General features: G+C 46.0%; 2 protein-coding genes across 2 annotated transcripts; both read left to right on the top strand.

Moving 5' to 3' along the window:
• Positions 1 to 1,155: 1,155 nt before the first annotated feature.
• Positions 1,156 to 2,121, top strand: LOC133758857 (olfactory receptor 2G3-like). Its single transcript, XM_062189993.1, has one exon. It carries the CDS (start codon positions 1,156 to 1,158, stop codon positions 2,119 to 2,121), a length of 966 nt encoding a protein of 321 aa, XP_062045977.1.
• Positions 2,122 to 12,716: 10,595 nt separating this feature from the next.
• Positions 12,717 to 20,992, top strand: LOC133758856 (olfactory receptor 5V1-like). The gene is made up of 2 exons (XM_062189991.1): positions 12,717 to 12,736; positions 20,041 to 20,992. Exons 1-2 carry the CDS (start codon positions 12,717 to 12,719, stop codon positions 20,990 to 20,992), a joined length of 972 nt encoding a protein of 323 aa, XP_062045975.1.
• The last annotated feature ends 2,640 nt before the right edge of the window (positions 20,993 to 23,632 follow it).

Below are 23,632 nucleotides of genomic sequence, written 5' to 3'. Positions count from 1 at the left end.
GTCTACTCATGCACAAACCCAGCCGACAACTTGAGAACTCCCTGCCGTCCTTGTCTAAGCCGTCCACCTTCCTGCCAACACAAGAGCAGGGACCGGGAACACCCCTCTGCTGTGCCCTGGGTGCCTGCGTGGCCCACGGCTCTCTGCTTGGCAAAGCCAGGCTTCTGTTTCACTCAGTATGTCACGGATTGCCTCAGACGCTGTCTCCAGGGCACACCTTCTACACTCACCTTCCTGACCTCACAGAGACAAGAGGACCGTCCACGTGGCCCACACAGCCTCCTCTCACTTCTGTTTGTGATTCCACTTGTGCTTTTGTCATGTCGAAAGTTAAGGAGTTTTGATAGATTTACCTGAGTTCTTTTAAATAAATTATATATTTATAAAAATCTATTTTAATATCTTTATTAATCCTGTAAGCTCTTGGAGTATGATTTACTTTTCTGGTTTGTATAAATAATAAATAATATTTTAAAATGAAGGTTTTTTACTGTTTAATCATTAAGAGAACTTGTATGAGGTAATTTGAAATATATATTTTAGTTCCACAAGCACATCTATATTTTCTACCTATTATAATGTTCTCCTATATATAAAAAAATCATATATTCCCTTTCATGCAAATGTCAGTCATTTTTAAAGGTATTGTTTTAATTAATTAATTTCATCAATAAAAGCTTCCCAATCTCTATATTTGAAAAATAATATCATTTTGCAAATCTATTTGACAAAGCACTTACTTTGGTCAGCTTTCAAACATCCCTTTTAAATTTTTATCACTCATTTGTGCCTGTCAGACCTCAATATTGCATTTTGTGTGCAGGATTTCCTCAACAGTTTACCACAAGATGCTGCCCACTTCTTTATCTCGAGAGCAATTAACCTATTTTCAGAGTCGGTGTTGGCACACTTTTGGATACGCTTGGGAATACCCACTTTGATCAGCTTTGACAGTCAGTCCCCAGAGAACTCCAACGTTGGAAGTGTTCATGGTTTCAAAGAGGAGTCTCGGACGTGTCTTCTGAGTCAGCATCAGGGGCCAGGCCGGCAGCCTCCATGGTCCTCTCAGCTCTCTCACTCTGTCACTCTAGAATGAAGGATGCCAAGCGCACCTGTTCTGTTCCTCTCTTAGCAGGTGCCACTCCCTCTGGAGGGATGGGATGGGCCAATGAGAGTGCCCTGGTGGGTTTCATCCTCGTAGGCTTCTCGGATCACCCTCGCCTGGAGGCCATGCTTTTCGCATTTGTCCTGTTCTTCTACTTGCTAACCCTTGTGGGGAACTTCACCATCATTGTCATCTCCTACTTGGACCCCCCTCTGCATACCCCGATGTACTTCTTCCTCGGCAACCTCTCTGTCCTGGATCTCTGCTTCACCAGCAGCCTTGCCCCTCAGACCTTAGTCAACCTGCGAGGATCAGAGAAGACCATCACTCACAGCGGCTGCGTGGTGCAGCTTTACGTTTCTCTGGCCCTGGGCTCCACCGAGTGCGTGCTCTTGGCAGTGATGGCCTTGGATCGCTACGTCGCTGTATGCAGACCCCTGCACTATGTTGTCATCATGAGCCCACGCATGTGCCGGCAGCTGGCCTGTGTCTCCTGGCTCAGCGGCTTGGCCAATGCCCTGGTCCACGCCACCCTTGCCTTGCAGTTGCCTCTCTGTGGCAGCCACAGGCTGGACCATTTCATCTGTGAAGTCCCAGCTCTCCTCAAGCTGGCCTGTGTGGACACCACCATCAACGAGCTGGTGCTCTTAGGGGTCAGCGTCCCGTTCCTCATACTCCCGCCAGCATTCATCCTCATCTCCTATGGCTTCATCACCCGGGCTGTGCTGAGGATCAGGTCAGTGGAGGTGAGGCACAAAGCCTTCAGCACATGCTCCTCCCACCTGGTGGTGGTGGTCATCTTCTATGGCACCATAATCTACATGTACCTGCAACCCAGCCACAGTTATGCCCAGGACCAAGGCAAGTTCATCTCTCTCTTCTACACCATGGTCACCCCCACCTTGAATCCCATCATCTACACCTTGAGGAACAAGGATGTTAAAGAGGTACTAAAGAGATTTTTTTCAGGACAGCTATGCACCACATGGATGTGGTGCTCCAGGCACTTGTTGTGAGCCCTGTAACCCAGCGTTGTCTTGGTCACACTCAGAGTTCCAAACACCATGCCCGGTTCAGTTGCCATCCCTTCATTTCATCCTGTAACCAAGGAAGATGTGCTATTTAACCAGGAGCTCAGGCCTCAGGGAAGAGATCTCTGCATGGATGTAACCTGGGAGCCTCACCTCAATGTTCAGACTTTATTTTTGAAAAGACTTATTTGAAAGAGTTACAGGGAGGGGGAGAGACAGAGAGAGATTTTCCACTTGCTGGTTCACTCCACAAATGGCCATAACAACTAGGGCAGGGCCAGGTTGAAGCCAGAGGCCAGGAGCTTCATCTGGGTCTCCCACGTGGGTGCAGGGGCCCAAGTATGTGGGTCATCTTTCACTGCTTTCCCAGGTGGGTTAACAGGGAGCTGGATTGGAAGTACAGCAGCCAAGACATGAACTGGTGCCCATGTGGGATGCTGGCATCACAGGCAGCAGCTTTACTTGCTACACCACAATGCTGGTCCCATACTTTATTTCTGATACTTTTTCCCAAAAATTCAAACAATTAAATGTTACATATCTAACAGTGGTTTATCTAGGTTATGAGGTTTTTAATAATTTGAGTGAAATGTTTAGTTTTTGGCCAAAGACTTTTTATTTACTTCATAATGTCGCATGTTAAAGTTGCATGTTGCAAAATGACAGATTTCTATATGTGCTTCCTCTGTCAGGCAGAAAATACTGACTCATTGTCCCAATGCCTTGATAGGAGGGATATCGTATTAACTGTTCTTCTCCATAGATTGTTTCTTATTTAAAAATACATTTTCAGAATTAAAAGATAGGTGGAAGAGATGAAATAATCAAAGCATCATTTTTTTTTTTTTTTTACAGCTTAGCTCCTTTCCTTTAGGGGTCTGAAGGTTACTATGTGCGTTGTGGATATGTGCCTTTGGAAAGTGGGTCAGTAACTTTGCTCTAAACCTCTTCATTCATTAGATCAATAGAATAATCAGACTTCAAGACACATTATTTCCTATATTTTGGAAAACCAGCCTTATTGAGGTGTAGTTGCTAGGCAAGAGGCATAACACTTAGTGCAGGCAGTTTGCTGAGTCATGACACGTGCACACACAAGGGAAGATGAGGCCACAACAGTGGAACGTCCATCACCTTAGCCACCTCGCTGCACCTCCTTTTTGCTGTTGTACTGTGAGAACACAGCACGAGACAGCTTTCCAGGTGCACGGGACAGTGCTCCTGCAGGCACTGCGCTGTAAGAGCTTCTGACCTACTCTCTCACATAACTGAAATGCGTGCTGGAGAAAAACTCCCTGTCTCTCGTCTCCCCTCCCTAGCACCACTACTCTGTCCTCTACTTCTGTGACCGTGGGGCTTCAGGTACTGCAAGCCAGCGGAACGTTGCACTTTTCCCTTTTCATACGAGTAGAAGCATGCTTCTCTTCCCAGCTTAGTTCATTTACTGACAAGTTCTGCAGGGGCAGGCATCTATCACAACGACATAGGATTTCTTTCTTTTTGAAAGGCTGAAAAATATTTCTTTATAGCAGTATACCATGTCTTTATTTCATTTCCTTCCCCCCTTCCCCTTCCCTCCCTCCCTTCCTAACTTCCTTCCTATGTGTATTATGTGTCCCCATTTACTTATTAGAGAGGCAGAGAGAGCGCCCATTCTCCAGCCCATTCTCCAGATGCTTGCAAAGGCTATAGTGTCGAATTTAGGAGCCTGGACTTCAACCCAGGAGCCTGGAACTCAATCCTACATGGGTGGCAGGAACCCAATCACACAAGCCATGACCAGGCATGACCACACATTCCAGTATGGGTGTGGGAATCCCACAAGCAGCTCTGTCACTGCACAAACACCTACTCCTGCTTCGTGTATTCAAGTGCTGTGTTGTTGTGTGCATAGGCACTTACCATTACATGCTCTTCTAGAAGTGGCCTTTTTGTCATTGTAAAATGATATTTGTCTCTTTTGCTGTTTTTGACTTAAAATCTGTTTAGTCTGGAGTAATAGAGCTACCCCTGCTCTTCTGCTTCCTCTTTATATGACATATGTGTTCTGTCTCTTTGCTTTCAATCCGCATGCATCCTCACAGGTGATGTGAATCTGTTGTGTGCAGCATACCCTGTGTCTTCCTTCTTTTCTAACCTATTCAGTTTCTGTAGTCTTTTTATTGGATAACTTAATCCTTTTACAGTCACAGTAATTACTGATAGGCAAGGTTGTAATCCACCCATATCATTAACTACCTTCTGGTTGTTTAAAGAGTATTCCTAAAGCAGGCATTTTGCACAGCACTTGGGACACCACCTAGAATGCTGCTTCCCATGCTGGAGTGCCTGGGTTCAAGTCCTGGCTCCACTCCTGATTCTAGCTCCCTGCTAGTGCAGGCCCTGGGCACCAGGTGATGGCTCAAGTAGTTGAGTCCCTGCCTATCATGTGGATTGAGATCCTGGTTGCCAGCCTTGGTCTGGAGTTCTGACTGTTGCAAGCATTTGAGGGGGTGAATAAGTGGATGAGAGTTCCCTGTCTGTATGTCTCTCCCTCTCAATAAAAAAGAAAGAAAATTTTAAAAGAGCACCTCATAGAAAAAGCAATCCAACAGCCACTCATCTATTCAAGGTGAGATAGAGTTAAATAAGAAACGAAGACATTTAAGAATATAGACTATGTCAATAAGTTTTACTTTTAATATCAGAGAAATCTATAGAAAGTTTCTTAATACAAGAGTAACAGATTTATTTTATATTTAAAATTTTTTCATGCACGAATTTGACTTGAGATGGGAAGGGTTCTAAAAAGACAAGAATATACTCATTAGGAAGAATATAAGATGAAAACATTAACACTGGAAACCTAGTCCTAGGCTCTCTGGTTGGGTTATGCCTATTGTCCAAGGAATTCTCAGCAGAAACACTCTGAATCTCTGGGTGAGTGAAGACGACACTCTTCAGTTAATTCCTATTCTTTCATTTTGCCTCACCATATAGGAAGCTTTCTCTTTATAAAGCTCTACGTCCAGTGAGGTTCATCAAAGCTCTGCTCTGCTCCTGACTCTCCAAAGGCGTATCTGAAAATAGGAAATCTCCAGGTGCCCCAGTTTGAGGGCGGCCGCTCCTCCCAGATCTCATTTGCTAACCACACTCTGTTACCAGGACTGCTACTCAGCCATAGCTCAAGAAACTGGATGTGCCCCTCACCAGGTTTATGTTTTTGGATCAATCTCAACCCAGGGGCTGTGGCTGCCCTGTGGGATCAGGCATTTTCCAGTTTGATCTGATGCATGTAAATCTCAGACAATTCAGCAGGGACTTGGAATTTTTAACAAGTTGCTCAGTGACCCAGTTCAGCAGAAGCCAGCAGTACGTTCATTACTGGAACTTCTGGCAATAAACTGTGGGAATGTTAATTCATTTTCCAGTGAATAGGTTGGACTTACAGATTTCCATATCAAATTACTGATATACAGGCAAAGGGCCACGAGCCTTAGAACATACACCCATTTCCTTCCTTTGGGTGATAGGTGGGATACAGATTTTGTAATCTCCAGTGTAAACACCTCCTCCTTATCCTTTATGCTGTTGACGTGGTGATCATAATTCATATTTCACTATAGACATTAAATATATTCATGAACTTCCCTTGAATGTGCTTTGCAGATATTGACCTTTTTTTTCAGTTGTAGAAAAGTTGTAGTTCAAGCAAATCTATCAGCACCATTTCACCAGTAGTTCATATGATCTTTAGCATTTTGTTAGCCTACGAAGTATTTTTTAAATCAAGATATTCACTCATTTAGACATAATGCATAGTGTGATATAAATGTAGCATTATAAAAATTAATTTTTAGTTTTATTTGAAAGGCTGAGAATGAAGCAGGGAGAGGGAGAGAGCGAGAGCAAGAGTGAGAGTGAGAGAGAGAAAACTCTTCCATCTGCTGGTTCATTCTCCAAATGCTCACAATAGCTGGGGCTGGGCCAGGCTGGAATGAGAAACCCAGATCTAACTCCATCCATTTGCATGGCAGGAATCCAAGTACTTGATCCACATCCTGATGCCTCCTAGACTGTGCATCATTAGGAGGCTGGAATCAGAACGTTACTGGGACTCCAATGCAGTCACTCCAATGTGAGCATCTCACAGGCATTTTAGCCATTGTGCTGAAGGGCCACTCCTAAATATAAGTTTTGTAGATACCAGGAAGCAACAGTATTCATGTGGCTCACTTACATCCACTGTCTTGTGGTTATTCGGAGCTGAACACACTATCTTTGGGGTGTGACTGCTGTTTTCTGTGTATTGAATCCTCCTCACATCCTAGCATGCATCCCCCATGGCCATGGGAGATGGTAGTCTCCGGGTGCTGTTGGACTTGGTTTGCTAATGTTCTATCACGGATGTTTGCATCTGTGTTTGTCAGTGATAAGCACCTTCAGTTTTCTTGTGGCATCTGTGTTTGCCTTTGGTGTTAAGGTAATACTGGTCTCAAAGAATTAACTTGGAAGTAGTCTTTACTGTTAAATTTTGGGGGGATTTGAAAAGGATTGACGTTATTTTTTTTAGAAGTTATCTGGACCTGGACTTTTCTTTGTGGGAAGTTTGTGATTACTGATTCAACTTCTGGTATGAATTGTTGGAATTTTCAATTTCTTCCTAACTTAGTTTTGGAAGGTTCTATATTTTTAGGAACTCACCCATTTCTAGTAGATAACCCACTGGCTGGGGAGAGGGGGTATCTCCCCACCCACTCCTGCATGTAGTGTCCCACACATCACTTATGCTTTCTTAAAAAGATTTTTTTAAAGATTTATTTATTTATTTGAAAGTCAGAGCCACACAGAGAGAAGAGAGGCAGAGAGAGAGAGAGAGAGAGAGAGAGAGAGTCTTCCATCCGATGGTTCACTCCCCAGTTGGCCGCAATGGCTGGAGCTGCGCTGATCTGAAGTCAGGAGCTTCCTCCGGGTCTCCAACATGGATGCAAGGGCCTAAGGACTTGGGCCATCTTCCGCTGCTTTCCCAGGCCATGTCAGAGAGCTGGATTGCAAGTAGAGCAGCCGGGACTAGAACCGGTGCCCATATGGGATGCTGGCACTTTAGGCCAAGGTGTTAACCCACTGTGCCTCAGCACTGGCCCCTCTTAAAAGAATTTTTAATCTTTCCTCTCTTTGTTTCTCTAGTTGGCTAATTTCAAATGACTTGGTCCTGAATGTACTAGGTCTTCCTCCTGCAGAATTGAGTGTTGTTGAAACTGGAATTTCTCAGTTCTGCCATTATATTCTCTGGCTCTGGGATTTGTTTGTTTCTTTTCTATGATTTCTATTTCTTTATTAAGCTCCTCATTTTGTTCAGGCATTTTTCTAAAAATTTCATTTAACTGTCTGTACTTTGTTGAATCTCATTGAACTTCTTGAAGATGATTATTTTGAGTCACTCTTCAGGGAATTCACCTGTCTCCATTTCTTTGGGCCCAGTTACTGGAGCTCTGTGTGGTTCTTTTGGTGGTCTCTTGTTTTCTCTGATGCTTGCACTGGTGTCTCCGCACTTGAAGGTGCAAACCCCTTTTCCAGTCTTTAAAAACTGGTTTTGGCAAATTAAAATATAGGTCTGCTAGCTGAGGAGATTGCCCCTGGATTGCAGTGGAGTGGGATTGGCTCTAGGTCACTTGACTGATGCCGAGTCTGCAGGGAAGAGCACAGAGGCCAGCGCATTCCTAGGGACTCCAGTGGGCGTGAGTCCTCCCTGGTTCATAGCTGCACTGGGACTACTAGGTCTATGGGACCTTGGTCTGTGGGGCTGAAATAGGGGTCTGCTTCAGACTCTATGATTAGAAGACCTATTGCTGGGTGTGCTTATGGGTATGTGGCTCCCTCTAGGCCTCGGAGTGCTCCGACTGGATCACTGTGTGGGTTCCTGGGCTGTCTGTCCCGCCCTGACTAATGGCTGAGATGGGATGGAACTGACATACAAGATCATTTCAGGTCTGTTTCCAAGACCAGTAGCTTCAGGCCGGATTCCAGGGTCTTGATGAGGCACATCTTCCTGTGAGTTCCTGGTCCATCAGGCCTGTTCTCAGACTATGGTTAGGAGGGAATGGAGCCAATTTATAGAGGTGCTTCAAGATCCATGTTGGGACCAAGGTCAGGGCACCAGCCTGCTGGGGGCACCGCTGGGTGTCCTTCCAGGTCCTCACACAGGCAGAGCTGCTCTTACTCCATGGAGGGGAGAGGTCAGCACTGGATCAGGACCATTTGAGGATCTGCTAAGGGACAGTGTTTGGAAAGGCCGTCACAGGGACTCGGATGGGTGCACCTCCCAGTGAGGCCTCAGCTGGCAGCTCTGCCCTCAGACCTCTGCCTGGAGAGGCTGAAACTGAGTTTCATGGCTAATTCAGAATCTTGTGTGAGGCTGATGTTAGCAAGCCCTACCTGTGGTATCAGCCAAAAGAAAAAAAGGAAAAAAAAAATCTTCCAGAAAATCCTTCCCAGTGTTTAGAGGGACTTGAGCCAGGGCAGTAGCCCCTGAGTCCTCTGTGGGCAGTGGCCAGGGAGCTGCCCTGGAGGCTGTAACAGATCTATAGGTTCCTGGATGCAGCCAAGAGGAGCTGGCATCAAAACCTTGCTGCTTCAGGGGCTGCTACTGCAGGGAGGCAGGGGCTGTGTCCAGGGGCTGTGTCCAGGGGCTGGCCTCCAGGCAGTCCTCTGCCGGTGGCATCACTCTAGGGCTGTGGCAGAGGGGCAGCAGCTGAGACGTCCCCATCGTGTTCTTCTGTGGGTGTCCTTGTGTTCAAACAGGCAAGTCTCCCAGCAGGGTTTTGTGCCTCAGGGAAACACCGTAGACTGCCGTGGAGAGGGCTGGGGCTGAGGCCTCCTCAGGCTGTCTTTTGGGTCACAGATGCCAGCACAAATGTCCCAGTGGCTCAGAAGGGTGAGCCCCCTCCCTTAGTATTCTGCATGGCTGGGACAGCTCCTTGACTGCCCCAGAGAGGGACTGCAGTAGAAACCAGGTCCCTTTGGGATCTGCTGTGGAACAAGGGCAAATCCCTCTCTGGGACCTCAGCAGTACTCAGTTGGAACCCTAGCTAAGGAGAGGTAGGGCTTCTCTTGTCTGCTGTTGAGACAGATGCTGGTAGGAGCGGCCATTTCTGGGTTGGATCCCAGGCGTGTGATCCACTGGCCTGACACCTGCCGTGGATCCCAGGTGTGCGATCTGCTGGCCTGACACCTGCCATGGATCCCAGGTATGTGACCTGCTGGCCTGACACCGGCTGTGGAACTGGACATTGCTTCTGTGGTCTGGGCTTCTCCTGGATCTCAGAACCTCCGCTGGAATTCCCAGATGCCCACCACAGGTTTTTGTCCAAGGATGGCTGAAGAATTCTTGTTGTGGAGGGCTATGAGTGGGCTACCTTGCTAGCAGTGCTCTGAGGATTCTGTGTCCAGGAAAACTGTCCCTCAAAAATGAAAGAGGAGTGAAGAATTTCCCAAATGACTGAAAGGTGAGGAAGTTAGCTGCTGGTAGACCTGCCAGCAAGAAACACAGGGGAAGGCTTTCCACCAAAAACACGTGTATGTGTATGAGAGGTGGGTGTACACGTGTATGTGCATGAGTGGCAGGTGTACATGTGTATGTGCATGAGTGGCGGGTGTACACATGTGTGTGCATGAGTGGCAGGTGTACATGTGTATGTGTATGAATGGCGGGTGTACACATGTATGTGCATGAGTGGTGGGTGTACATGTGTGTGTGCATGAGAGGTGGGTGTACACATGTATGTGCATGAGTGGCAGGTGTACACGTATATGTGTATGAGTGGCAGGTGTCGGGAGGGTGTCCAGGGATCCTGCTGGTAGGAGGCTGGATCAATGCATGCATGGTGGAAAACAGTATGGAGGTCCCTCAAAAACCTGAAAATCAAACTACTATAGAATCCAGCGGTCCTACAGACACGTAACTCAGATCCACATCTCCTGTAACAACTCATCTCATCCAAGCTGAGCTGTTCAGATGACTCACTGTGGACGACTTATTTATATGTCTGTCTCCTTTATTTCTCAACATGACCATATGACTAAAACATTAACATTTTCTCAATTTTTAATTGTCTTTGTGCAAGTGTCTTCCCACTTTCATTGGTGAAACACTGTCATCAAGTTAAACAAGTGGCAAAGCTCCTCAGAGGACCCGGAAAGTCCTCCTCAGTGTTCTGGAAAGGGCCGTCCTAATCTGGGGTTGAGGACGGGGGCCCCATGGTGTAGAACATGGCTGTGAGGAGGGCCTGAGCAGTAGACACGTGTGAGATGGGGCTCAAGCAAGCAAACACGGAAGAACGTGGCCATCTAGGGGGAGCAGGCTGCCAGGACGTTGTACTGGGTTTCCGGAGAACACATGTGGAGCACTGCGGAAAAGATGGTCATGTAGGAGATGAGAAAGACGACAGGACGGAGTGAGATAACAGCATATTCACGGCCAGTGCCTCGTGCTGGGAGAGCTGCACGTCCTGGGTGAGAGCCTCATGACTTGAGAGATGCTTCAGAAACACTGGTGGATCACATTGAACTCTGTGAAGGGAAGTCTGAATATGGCTGCCGCGTGGACAGCAGAATAGAGCCGCTCACTGGCCCAGGAGCCACTGGCTGCCTATGTGCACTGCTGCGGCGGCATGGTGAGCCTGCAGTGCAGCGAGCAGCAGGTGGTGACATAGCGGTCATAGGACATGACCACAAGAGGGAAGAACCCTGTGGACCCAAAGAAGATAAACAGGAAAGTTTGCTTGGCACAGGCTAGAAGAGAGATCCACTTCCTCCCCGCCAGAGAATTCACGATGGACTTGGGAACTGTGGCAGAGACGTGACCAGAGTCTATGAGGGATAAGTTGCCGACAAAGAGTACATTGGCAAGTGAAGCTGTGAGTCCGTCACAATGACTCCATGGTCAGGAGATTTCCAGCCAGCGCACCCATGCAGATCACTGAGAACAGCAGACCTTGCGAGATTCAGAGCTCCTGGGAGCCCGAGATATCCACATGGAGGAATTCTGTAATGACAGTGACATTGTCCATGTTGGCTGACACCCTGTGCTCACCTGAGGTCTATGGAGGAAGTGATAAGGTGATGCCACCCACAGAATGGAGAGACAGCAATACTGTCTTTATATGGAACACATGAGCTAGACAGTGGCTTTGTGAATGCAAAGACCTAGGCTTCATGTATAATTACAGCACAGTGCAATGTTCTGACAAAGCCAAAACAATCAGCGTATAGGAAAACACGAAAATGTTAACAACATTGAACGATTCACACACTTTGGAAAATTCAGTTTTTCCAGGGGACATAAAAATAAAATCATTCTCATGAAGGAATGAGCAAGATCAAAACTGGAGATACCTGGGGATGGAGGTGTGGGGTCTTCCCAGGACACTCCAGGCTAGGCTGCCGTGACTGAGTCCTGTTCGCCTGATGAGGTTGGCCCAGGGGGTCCTCACCAGGGGTGTGCTTCCCTGTGGGATGCATAGAGACACCTGCCAGGGTATCAGCATGGCTGTGGCTTCGTGAGGGCACCACTGCACTTGGCCGTTGGCCTCAGGGGCACCTGCTGGTACTGCATCTGAAACACTGGTGCCTGTGATGACTTCTTCCAGGATGGTTTTTGACCAGTCCATTGAGATTGATTAAATTGATAACGGTCCTTTATGAAAGATAACTTTACAATCAGAGCTTGTAAAACTTGAGCAGATAGATATTCTCCCTGAGGGTTTCCAGGTAGGGGTGACTCAGTGGTCACACATTTATATGTACAAACAACGTGTACATATAACAAATAATCAACAATCAATGTGATTGATTGCTACATCTCAAACCTGAATTAACACGAGAGTCTGAAGTAGCTCCAGAGTCATCAACATTAATGTTAAACTTAGGTGATGATCTTGAAAGACTGGCGAGGGGTGAGGTGGCACAATGGCCACGTGGATACCACCTGAGCCCTGGCTTTAGCTACTGCTGGAATCATGGAAAGTAATTAAATTGACAGCTTTGTAAAAAATATTTATTTATTTATTTGAAAGGTAGAGTTATGGGGTGGGGGAAGAGACAGAGAGAGAGGTCTTCCATCTGCTCGTTCACTCCCCAAATGGCTAGAACTGCCATGGCACAGCCGGGCTGATCCAAAGCCAGGTGCAAGGAGCTTCATCTGGGTCTCCCACATGGCCACAAGGGCCCAATGGGCCATCTTCTACTGAGTTCCCAGGCCATAAGCAGGGAGCTGGATTGGAAATGGAGCAGCCAGGACTCAAACTGGTGCCCATATGGGATACTGGCATTGCAGGCAGAGGCTTCACCCTGCGCCGCAGCTCCGGCCCCATAAACTGCAGGATTTTGAGATGATCCCAGTGATTCTCACAAAGAGATGAAAGGAAAAACTTTGGAACAAATTTAGGAGTTGTAAGAGGGATATATGGGGTGGGGTGGGAGGGAAGAGGGGGAGAGACACTTCCACCCCCTCCCCTGAGTTCTTATGTAAGTTCTCTGCTGGATCTGGGAACCAAACAAGATAAGGCTGGCGATGAGGGAAAAACATCCACTTTTTTATGTAGATGAGGATCTTCAAGAAACAGTAAGGTCTGAGGGAATCAACAAAGCGATTCCCTTTTATGCTCTTTAGGCAAAGGACAGGTGATCGTGGGGGAGTGACAGAGCAAACAGGTGTCTGGAGTGGGGTGCATGCCAGGGAGTAGCAGGTGAAGACTGTTCCAGCAGGCTCCTGTGGTCAGGCTCATGACAGCACCAGTGTCCAGTCTCCAGGGATTATCCCATCATGGTGTAGAGAGGATGCCCTCCCCAGAGAAGCTCAGTGCTCCAAGGAGGAAAGTCCAGTTGCGCTGCAGCGCCTCAGGTGGCTTCGTCTGGGGAACTGAGCACTCGTCCTTGGCAGGCAGATGTGCTGTGTGAAGTGAGACCTGGGCACACAGAAGGAGACGCAGAGTGGGAGAGCCGAGAGCTGCCTCTGTGGAGAGCCTCAGGCACTGCTTGGGCTGATGGGGAAGCAGCCCCATGGCAGCCAGAGTGAGCAGGGAGGGCGTGAGCAGGCCAGACCCTGCAAGCTCTGCTGTGTCTTCCCCACCAGCACCTCTGCAGAATCCCGACCGTGTCCTCATCCAGCGTCCCCTCTGGACAGAGCAGCAGTGGTGTCCTCTGGCCCGGGAAGGGCTGATACTGAGCGCAGCTTGTAGGTGTGGTCTCAAAGACAGCTCTCCTGTGACTTCCTGACTGAATTTTGGTTATGGATTGCTTCTCACTGTTATGCTGTCATCAACAGTTCTGAAAAGCATGTGCATGAACTGCCATTTCTACACACATCGAACATGATTGTCTTATTTTGCTCAGCTGATGGGAAAGATTACAACATGCACAGCCCGCATGGAGACTTTCAGTCCAGCAGTTGGCTGTTCCAGGTGCTTTGAGTTGCATGAATTGTGTGTGTTCCTATAAATGTCTGGCTTATGAAATCACACAGGAGCCAAGGTGGCTGTGTGACCATTTGTCACACCTGAGGCCAGGGGTGTTACAAATGAGTGAAAAGCAAATTTTAGGTCCTTAAGTCTTTGTTAGGCAACAGCAACGTGGAGTAAAGAAACCCAGTTGTCTAACCATGGAAGCCAATGTGCACTTGGGGTTCAGCCGTCAGCCTAGATATCTTAACAATTTCATCAGTTGTCCACTGGAGTATTTTACATTGTGTCTAAACTGGAGGGAACGGTCCTCTGCTGCAAACACTCAGGTGCCAGGTCACCCTGCTGCTGGGACCACAGCCCTCTGGACGCCCGGGCGCTGGAGTCCGCTCTGCTGGCTTCTGCACTGTCAGTCACTTGTCGAAGAGTAGAGCTGCATGGAAGTTTGGAACAGAGTTGTGCAGAGCTTTCAGGGTAGCTTTATTTATTTATTTTTAACTAAATGAAGCCTAAAAAATGCATCAGCAGTGCACATGTCCGTCCTTTTTGTTTGGAGACACAACTAGCATTTGACGAATTGTGATATTTTCCCCCCAGCAGAGGGATGTTTGGCTGAGCTGCTGTGCTGGTGCTGGTTGCCGCAGCAGTACTGGTCTCTATGCACCTTCCCCTCTGTCTGCTGACACTTGTGTGGAGTGGGCTCGCAGGGAAACAGGCGTGGGGTCTCCTAGCCTCTTGGCAGTGTAGTCCTTTGCATGGTCACCCCCAGCATCTGCAGATGGGTGACAGCAAATCTACCCCTTAGGTCCCTTAGAAGTTGTAATACAGGTCTAAAGGATTAATGTGATGGTTTCTTGCCAGTTGTGTTTCTTCCTTTGAACAATGTATGTTAAGAACTGTTGTACATTTTAATTGAATTATTTGTATTTGCCTTGTGATTGAGCTGTTTGAGTTCCTTTTGTGTTCCACCACATGACCCAGCAATCCCACTACTCAGTGTTCATACAAGGGAACTGGAATCAGTGTATCAGTGAGACAGCTGCATAAAATATCTATTACAGCAGTGTTCACAAGAGCCAACAAACGGAAATAGTCCGACCTCCTATCAGCTGATTAGTGGATAAAGAAACACGGTGTGTACATATGCAACGGAACAGTATTCAGCCATAATGAAGGACAGCATCTTATCATTTGAGACAACATGGATGGAACTGCAGGGCTGTGTGTGAAGTGAGGTAAGCCAGGAACAGGAAGACAAGTACTGCACTATCTAACTCACAGGCGGACTCCACGAGCAGAATGGTGGTTACCAGAAGTCGGGGAAGTGAGAGGGAAGGGAAGATTGGGTGAGAGCTGGCTTCTGGCTGCTGAGCCAGAGCCGAAGATGAGCAAGGAGTTCTGGTGTCCCAAGGCACAGGAGGGTAGCTACAGATAATGATAATGTACTGCATACGTCTTTAAAAAGCTAGAAGGAAGGATTTTGAAATTTTTGGCCAAAAAGAAATGACAAATGTTTAAGGAGATGTTTATCCTGATTTGAACATTATGCACACTGTATACATGTATTGAAACAGTTTATGGTATTGCATAAATACACATTTTATGTATCACTTAAAAATAGAACATTACAGTTTAATATGTTTTAAAGTGAAAAATAAAATAGGGGAAAGAAGTAAACGCATTTATCCAGGGAAGACAGACAAACGTCCAATAATTCTGAGAAAACATGTTCAGCATCACTAACCACCAGTGAAGTTCAAATCCAAACCACAGTGAGGGGGTCACCTCACTCCTGTTAGAGTGGCCCTTACCCAAAAGAAGATAAGAAACGATTGCGAATGGTGACAATGATGTAGAGAGGGGGAGCGCCAGCGCACTCAGGGCGGCCATGTAGGAGCACAGTGGCTGTGATGAGCAGGAGGGAGTTTCCCAGCTGACTGAAAGCAGCACTGCCAGAGGACCCAGGGAATCATGCAGCCAGAGCACTCCTCCCCTGCAGCGTTGCTCCCACGGCCAAGGCATGGAGTTGGCTTCCCTGCCCGCCAGCCACACTCAAAGAAATTAATGAGCAAGTTTTGAAGTGCCACAAAATAGAGCTTTAAAACAAAATCTGTCATGTTTCTACACACTGCTAATAAAATTTGGAAGTCAAAATTTAAAAAGTAACACTTAAGAATAACACCAAAGAGAAATGAAATGCATGAAAATCTAAATGTGCTGAGTCTGCTTGTAGCTGCAAATTATTGATGAGATATCTCAAATAAGTAGTAGAAGGAAATGTCTGTCATGTTGATGGACTGCAAAAAGGTGCCAATTCTGGTTACACTTATGCTTTTTGCAGAATTCCAGTTAAACCACCAATGATGTTTTCAAAGACATAGACATACCAGTTGTAAAAAGCAAGGGGCCAGCGCTATGGTGCAACGGGTTAAAGCCCTGGCCTGAAGCGTCCCATATGGGCACTGGTTCTAGTCCCAGCTGCTCCTCTTCTGATCCAGCTCTCTGCTATGGCCTGGGATAGCAGTAGAAAATGGCCCAAGTGCTTGGGCCCCTGCACCCATGTGAGAGACTCAGAAGAAGCTTCTGGCTTCAGATCGGTGCAGCTTCGGCCATTGCAGCTATCTGGGGAGTAAACCAGCGGTTGGAACACCTCTCTCTCTGTCTCTACCTATTTCTGTAACTCTGTCTTTCAAATAAATAGAATAAATCTTAAAAAAAAATATGGAAGAGGCAATGGAAGTGTGGCAGATCCAACAATTTTGAAAAAGTTTAAATTGGGGTGAATTACTATATTCAACCTGATATTTATAGGTAAAGACTGTTTTAGTCTTTGTACTGCTAGAAAATCGAGTTAGCAGTTATAGGTTGGAATAAGTCTGAAATTCCCCTCAATTTGTGAGTCACAACGTAATTTTCAGGTGCACAATAATGTACAAAGTTGCATTAAAATTTGAAGAATGCAATTTGGAGCAATTTAATAGTATCATATTTTGCAGGAATGATTATTCTGATTAAAAATCTTAGAGGAGTTTGACCTGTTTTGCCCCAGGCCAGTATAAAAAATAAAGTGTAATTCTTTAATAACAGATTTCTCTTCCAACCTCATTGATCAGCTCTGTGTGCATTTTTGGGGCTGGTAGTGATTTAGATTTACAAGAAGAGAGGGCGTTGCTTGCAGTCATCACATCTCCTTCTCTCCAGGGGAACGTGGATGTTACATAACCCACAGGGCTAGGACAGCAGGAGCCCGGTGCAGAGGTGAAGCGTGGCTCCTGTGTCCCGATGTGTGTGGTGTGTACACATTGGCAGCAGCATCTGGACGTTCTCTAACTGAAATTTTGTACTGGTGACAAAACCTCTGAAACCAAGAAGGCAAGGAAATTATGTGTTACATTTAGGACTTTTGAAATTAAGATAAGCCACTGGATATTTGTAAGTTTTAAGAAACAGGATGTAAGTGAATATTAAATGGGTAAGATTAAAGGAAAATGTTGAGTTGTGTGCAGTGAGTGCCTAAATAAATGTACAAAATTTCTTAACTTACCCCTAAAAAACTATGCCTGCCCACATGAGGGCACACCCAGAACCTCTGTGCAAATGGCTGTTGTGTGTGAAGTGGAGAGCCGGAGCCTCAGGCGGCAGTTCAGTGGCTGTCAGCCATTCGGTCACAACGGAAGTTTTATCTTCCTCAGCAAAAAAAATTTAAATTGTCCTCTTACTTTTAATGAAAATTTAAATAGTACTTCCTTGATGGACTAAGCACATTATAAACTCTGAATTATCCCAGCAGCTAAGATCCCCAGTGACTATTCTGATTTGTTAACTGCTTTTCTTTCTCTCTCTATAGTGGACAGCTGACTTGTGGAAGAGAAACGCTCCATATATGGTGCATTTGGTTTCGACTGTTCAAGCCAACAGGTAAGGCCTGGAGATGGAGAGGAAGCTTGGTTTCTGAGTGTTTTCCAGGAGAAGGCTGATTCCAGCCCTAGACTCCCTGCCCTAAGTCTCATCCTATGAGGATGCGTCAATGTGTTCATGTAAAACTGGAATTAAAAGTATGAGTTTATTTTGCACAAAATGCTTTTGGTGAAATTTTTTTCATAATTCATGGAAAACGTATTATGAAAAAACTATGCATGAATTTCAGAAACTTTTTCACCAAAATAAGGTCACACGTTTAACTCCATTTTCCATGATCATTTTGAATTATCTTGTTACATACCAAGAAACATGAACTTGATTTAACACATTGAAGCAATCAAGGGCAAAGCTCAGGGAAATCACGCTGTCACTTTTTGAAATATGCACGCTGATTAGATCCAGGTTATGTGCCCTTTTCAAGACGTTATTGTCTTAGTTCTCATAATCCTTGTTTTTTTTTTTTTTAAAGCATTTAATATTAAGTGTGGTTATAAAGGAAATAGAGTACTTACCATAGAAACAGATATATATTCTTACAAGGTGTTTATTTTTCTTTTAATAAGGAAAATCATTTGACTTCTAAAATTAGTATTTTGTTGACAAACTGAATAACTGAATTTACTAAATTGTTGACAAACTGAATGACTCTGTAGAACCTTGAACATTTGAGAACCTGAGAATTGCAGATGTTTCCTATTTTAAATTATCCATTCATTCATTCAGAATCCTTTTTTCATGGTTACATACCAAGCACTTTGTGATATGGATATCCAAGAACTTTGTGATTTTTACTGTAATTTTCTTTCCTAATTTTTGAGATATTCCCCCCAGTCTGGTGTTGTGTGAGGAAAGAATCACAGCATCTTCTAAGTATTGTCTGTGGTTCTGGTTTAAATTTTGCAGGAAACAGGAAATGATTTCCACTGTGGATAAATCATTTTGCATAATTTGCATTATTTATACTTTACACTTTATCTGAGGAGAAAAGTGACTAATCATTCCCATCAGGAAAATAAAAGGGAAGGGAATCACAGGAAATGACCTTTGCATTTCATTTTCTATCCATCTTTTCTCTTTGAATTTTCTATCATGCATGCTTGAAATAAAAAGAGAAATCCATTTTCAAAGGAACAGAAATGCACAGAAGAGTAGATGTGCAAGCGGGTCTTCAGGTTTTAAGTGTAAATGGTTTTAAGTGTATGATTATGTGGGCTACTAAGGTGCAAACAAATGCAGATACCAACTAAACAGGAATAAGACGGGCCAACATGCTTTAGCATATTTAATTTTGAAAATGTATGCTATCGGCTGGCGTCGTGGCTCATTTGGCTAATCCTCTGCCTGCAGTGCTGGCACCCCAGGTTCTAGTCCTGGTTGGGGTGCCGGGTACTAGTCCCAGTTGCTCCTCTTCCAGTCCAGCTCTCTGCTGTGGCCTGGGAGGGCAGTGGAGGATGGCCCAAGTGCTTGGGTCCCTGCACCTGCATGGGAGACTGGGAGGAAGTACCCCGCTCCTGGCTTCGGATCGGTGCAGCACCAGCCATAGCAGCCATTAGGAGAGTGAACCAACGGGGAAGGAAGACCTTTCTCTCTCTGTCTCTCTCACTGTCTATAACTCTCTCTCTCTCTCTCTCTCTCTCTCTCTCTCTCTGTCTCTCTCTCACTGTCTAACTCTGCCTGGCAAAAAAGAAAAAAAAAAAGAGGAAAAAAAGAGAATGTATATTATCTTAAAATAGTGTCACACACATGGTCAAATATGTGTATTTTAAGGGAAAAGGTGCATGTATCTGGTTTTGCCTGAGTGACATTCAAACACTATCATAGTATATTTTCCAGGCTAAATTTAATTTTGTTAAATAATGCTTTCAGTGGAGAAACCATGTGAACGTCCACGTTTCGGTGACCATGATTTTGAGGTTGCTGCGTTCCCGTGTTGATTTCTTCCCAGGGAAGCTCTTAGAGTGGATGACACCCTACTCTTCCACTATTTACCTAACTTCCTGTGTCTGTTAATTCCCAGCATTGATTGAAGTTCTCTGACAAGGCACAGCACACTGCTTCTGTGCTGCAGGTACTCTGAGACAGTCAGGAAGCTGTTCACACTGAACAAGGCAGAGTAACGCAGGCGTGAGAAAGGTATCAGGTCTCACAAAGCTGCGAGTCTCAGACACTGCCAGGTGCTCAGCCCTGGTTTCACTGAGAAAGTGGATTTTTCAGACCTCTCTTTGGTTACTCAAGGGTTTCCTCCTGAAGAGGAGCTAAATGGATATTCTATGGAATACCATAGGTGTTTTCATTGTTTCTAATACTGAAATCTAACTAAAGCAAGGCTAACAGATTTATCTTCAACCAGACACCAACCATCTTCCACAAAGCTATATCATCTCTAAGCTTTTTTACCCTAATCAGCATTTGCTGGTCTCCCTTCTTTCCTGCCTCACTCTCCCCTCCCTTCCTCCCTTCCTCTCTCCCTTCCTCCCTCCCTTCGCCCTGCCACCCTCCCTCTCCCTCCCTCTCTCCCTCCCCCCCTTCCTTCCTTCCTTCTTTGCAGAAAGGCCCTCAGAAATGGAGGTGATGATGTCCACAATCTTAGCACTGTGGCTCAGTTTGTCCTCATGGGGCTCTCTGACCTGCCCGAGGTGCGCTACCCTCTCTTTGTGGTCTTTGCCATCATCTACCAGATCACCTTGGTGGGAAACGGGGCCATTCTCCTGGCCATTGGAATGGAAAAAAAGCTGCACACTCCCATGTACTACTTCCTGGCGAATTTGTCCCTCATAGACATGTTCTGCTCGTCAACCACTGTCCCCAAGATGCTGGAGAATCTCTTGACTGAGGAGCGTGGCATTTCTTTCATTGGGTGTGCTTTACAGCTGTACTTCCTGGTGGCCCTGATGGGGACTGAAGTCTTCCTGCTGGCTGTCATGGCCTATGACCGGTACGTGGCCATCTGCTTCCCGCTGCGTTACACCCTCCTCATGACCAAGGTTCTCTGTGTCCAGCTGTCATCTGGGACCTGGGCAGCAGGGTTTCTGAATTCCTTCATCCACACAATGTCCACCTTCCAGCTGTCTTTCTGCAAGTCCAATCTGGTTGACCAGTACTACTGTGACATTCCACAGATTGTGGCCCTCTCATGCTCGTCCACCTACATGGCAGAAATGCTTGCTTTAGTGATAGGAGGTATCTTTGGGATCAGTGCCTTCCTGACCACCCTCATCTCTTACATCTACATCATCTCCTCCATCCTCAGGATCCAGTCGGTGGAAGGGAAGCGCAAAGCCTTCTCCACATGTGCATCCCACCTCCTTGTAGTCTGTTTGTTCTATGGCACGGCCATATTTACCTACATGCGCCGCTCCTCCAGCCGACACTCCCCTGCCAGGGACAGGCTCATCTCTATGCTCTATGGGGTTATAACCCCCATGCTGAACCCCATCATCTACAGCCTGAGAAACACAGAGGTGAAAGGAGCTCTCAGGAAAATGCTGTGTTGTGGATAATATTTTGTGCATGTGTGTGTATGTACATGTGTGAGAGAATGTATGTGTGCACATGTGTGTATGTCTACATATGTGTATGTGTAAGTGTGTTCCATATATGTGTGTGAGTGATGTGTGTTTGAGTGTATATATGCGTGTATGTGTGTAAGAGTGTATATATGTGTGTATGTGTATGTATGTCTATGTGTGTGAGTGTGTGTATGCGTGTGTATGTAAATGTGTCTATGTGATGTAGGTTAGTAGTGTCCTAAGACAACGTAGGTAGTAGTGTTGTTGGGAGTTGGCTAATGGGAGTAGCAGTTAAGGCATGGGGTCTTTTATGTAACAAAATGTTCCAAGCTGGATTCCAATTGTGAGTGTAAAAGTCTATACCTACATTGAAAAAACACTCAATTATCATAGTTTAAATATAATTCTGTGTAATGTGAATCATGTAACAATAAAATTGTTAAAAATAAAGTGAATATAATGCAAATTTGAGCAAGCAAGCCAAAATTAGGGCAAAGAAGAAAAAAGAACTAGAGAAAGTATGTTTTAAGCAGTAAGCATGCTAGTAAGCATGCTGAAGAGAGTAGCCTGACAGGCCCTGCGGGCATCTCAGGAAAGAGATGCCCAGGCTGCATTCAGACACAGGTTTTCATGGATTTGGTGTGGTGTCCTTGTTTTGTCCTCCCTGTCCCTGTCAGGGATGTCCACGGGGTTGAGGGCTTCCTTGACATGAGTTGCTAAAATTCCTTCTAGAACTTCATAACAGACCTAATAACCCTCTTGGTTCAGGGTATTATGGGATTTCCCCAAAGCTGTCCCCAGGGAGAATGCTGGGACCCACCCAACCTGGTTATTGAACAATGAGAAGACTTTTCCTAAGTAAATGTGAGTTTGCTTCTATGTTTCTTCCCTTATTCCACAACACAAAAGACAACAGACAAGGTTATTGTGCAGGAGCAATACTTTAGATATGTAACGCTTATCTGCTCCCAAGGCTTGCTTCTACATTGCTTCCCTCATCCATCCACACAAGAATTCCCATTTTCTTTGGCCCCTGTCACACACCCAGGTGTATCTCTACCTAACTACCTTAACATCCCCCCTCCCCTGCCAAGAGAAGTAACCCATAATCTCAAGGGGGTAGCATGGGTGAAGGCCCATCTTACGTATTTTCTTCAAACTGGCACGTGGGCATAGAGCTGGTTATGGGTGTTCTTCTCTTGCTGCCTGTCCAATGGTGTTTGAGGTTGGCTTGGGAAATTATCACCTTGTGCAGTCCATAGGGCTGGTTGCAGTGTCCAACAGGGTAGGCTGGAGCTGTGTCTCATGTCCATCTAGAACTGGAAGGCTTCTATTCTGTTAGATACAAAACAAATGACTGCATTTACTACACATGGTGTAAAGATAAGCAGTGAGAGGATGGGAACTATGGGGCCAAGGAGAGGCGACAGCCAGGATTTCCATAACCCAGTGCTGGTCCAGAAATTTCAGCTCTGTTCAGCCTTGTCCTGGAGTGGCCTGGCCTCATCCAACAAACAGTGAATATGGTTTTGTAGCTGTCTCATTTGATTGACCCAAAAACCACTCTTAGAGCATGGCATACATACCTCCTGGGCAGGAGTTAGCATGTCTAACTGCCTGCCTGTTCTAAAGGACTGGATCAGCACCCTAGGGCAGGGGCCCAAGTCAGGACAGCCTTTACCTGAGTGAAGCAGAGGGCCCTGTTCCAGCTTGTTCTTGAGAGCCTGATATAGGAGTATTGTTATTCCCCTGTATCTAGGGATCCATAGCCTGTTGGTCTAGGAAATACCCAGAGCTGTCTTAAAGTTGCAGTAGAAGGAATTTGCTTCCTGGCTTATAACCTCTCTGGGCCCAGTCCCTGCTCCCCAGAGGTGAGGATGAACCCTAAACAGTTTACTTCCTGATGGAAGATTTGTGCTTTCTCTGGATGACCAGTAGCCACATTCTGCTTGGAAGTTAAGGCTGTTAGTTAAACGCCCAAGACCAGAGTTCCAGGTTGGGGAACCATGGAACATGTAATCAACATAGTAGATTATCTTCTCACCCCCTCAAGACATATGTCATTTAAGTTCTCCATGAAAGCCTGCCTGGGGAGGCAGCGTTGTCGTGAGCTCTCATGGCTACACCGTCCCAGTTGGCTGTTGCTGTACACCCTGTTTTCTAACCCATGTAAAGCAAATAGGAACTGACAGGAGGGAGGTTTTAGGCTGAATGACAATCAAGTAAATGTTTAGGGCTGGCCAGGTCTGTGTGAGGCCCAGATGCATCTACCTCTTTATATAGGGTACTTGAAGGGACATTGCAAGGGAGGTGTGGTTCTCCTTGAGGAAGGCAACCCATTGACTCCCATTACCTGATGGGCTTGGAGGAGAGCTGGCCTAAATAGGAAGTAGGCAGAGTAGCATCTATTGTCCCTAAAAGGAGATCCATGGTCCCACTTGCTGTATCACCAAGGACCTTAAGCTCTGTCCCCTTGGTGGTGGTTGGCTTGGGAGCCATGGGGAACAGGATTTTTTCAGCTGAGGGCCAACAGGGTCTCCAGTTCTTTCCTAGGAGACCTTCGACTCGTCCCATGGCCCAGCTTTTGGCTGAGCTAGCCGGGCCCCTCAGAAGATGGCTTCTTGTCACAAC

The sequence above is a fragment of the Lepus europaeus genome, chromosome 4 (assembly GCF_033115175.1).
Source record: "Lepus europaeus isolate LE1 chromosome 4, mLepTim1.pri, whole genome shotgun sequence".
Taxonomy (NCBI): domain Eukaryota; kingdom Metazoa; phylum Chordata; class Mammalia; order Lagomorpha; family Leporidae; genus Lepus; species Lepus europaeus.
This window is presented reverse-complemented; position numbering and strand designations above follow the sequence as displayed.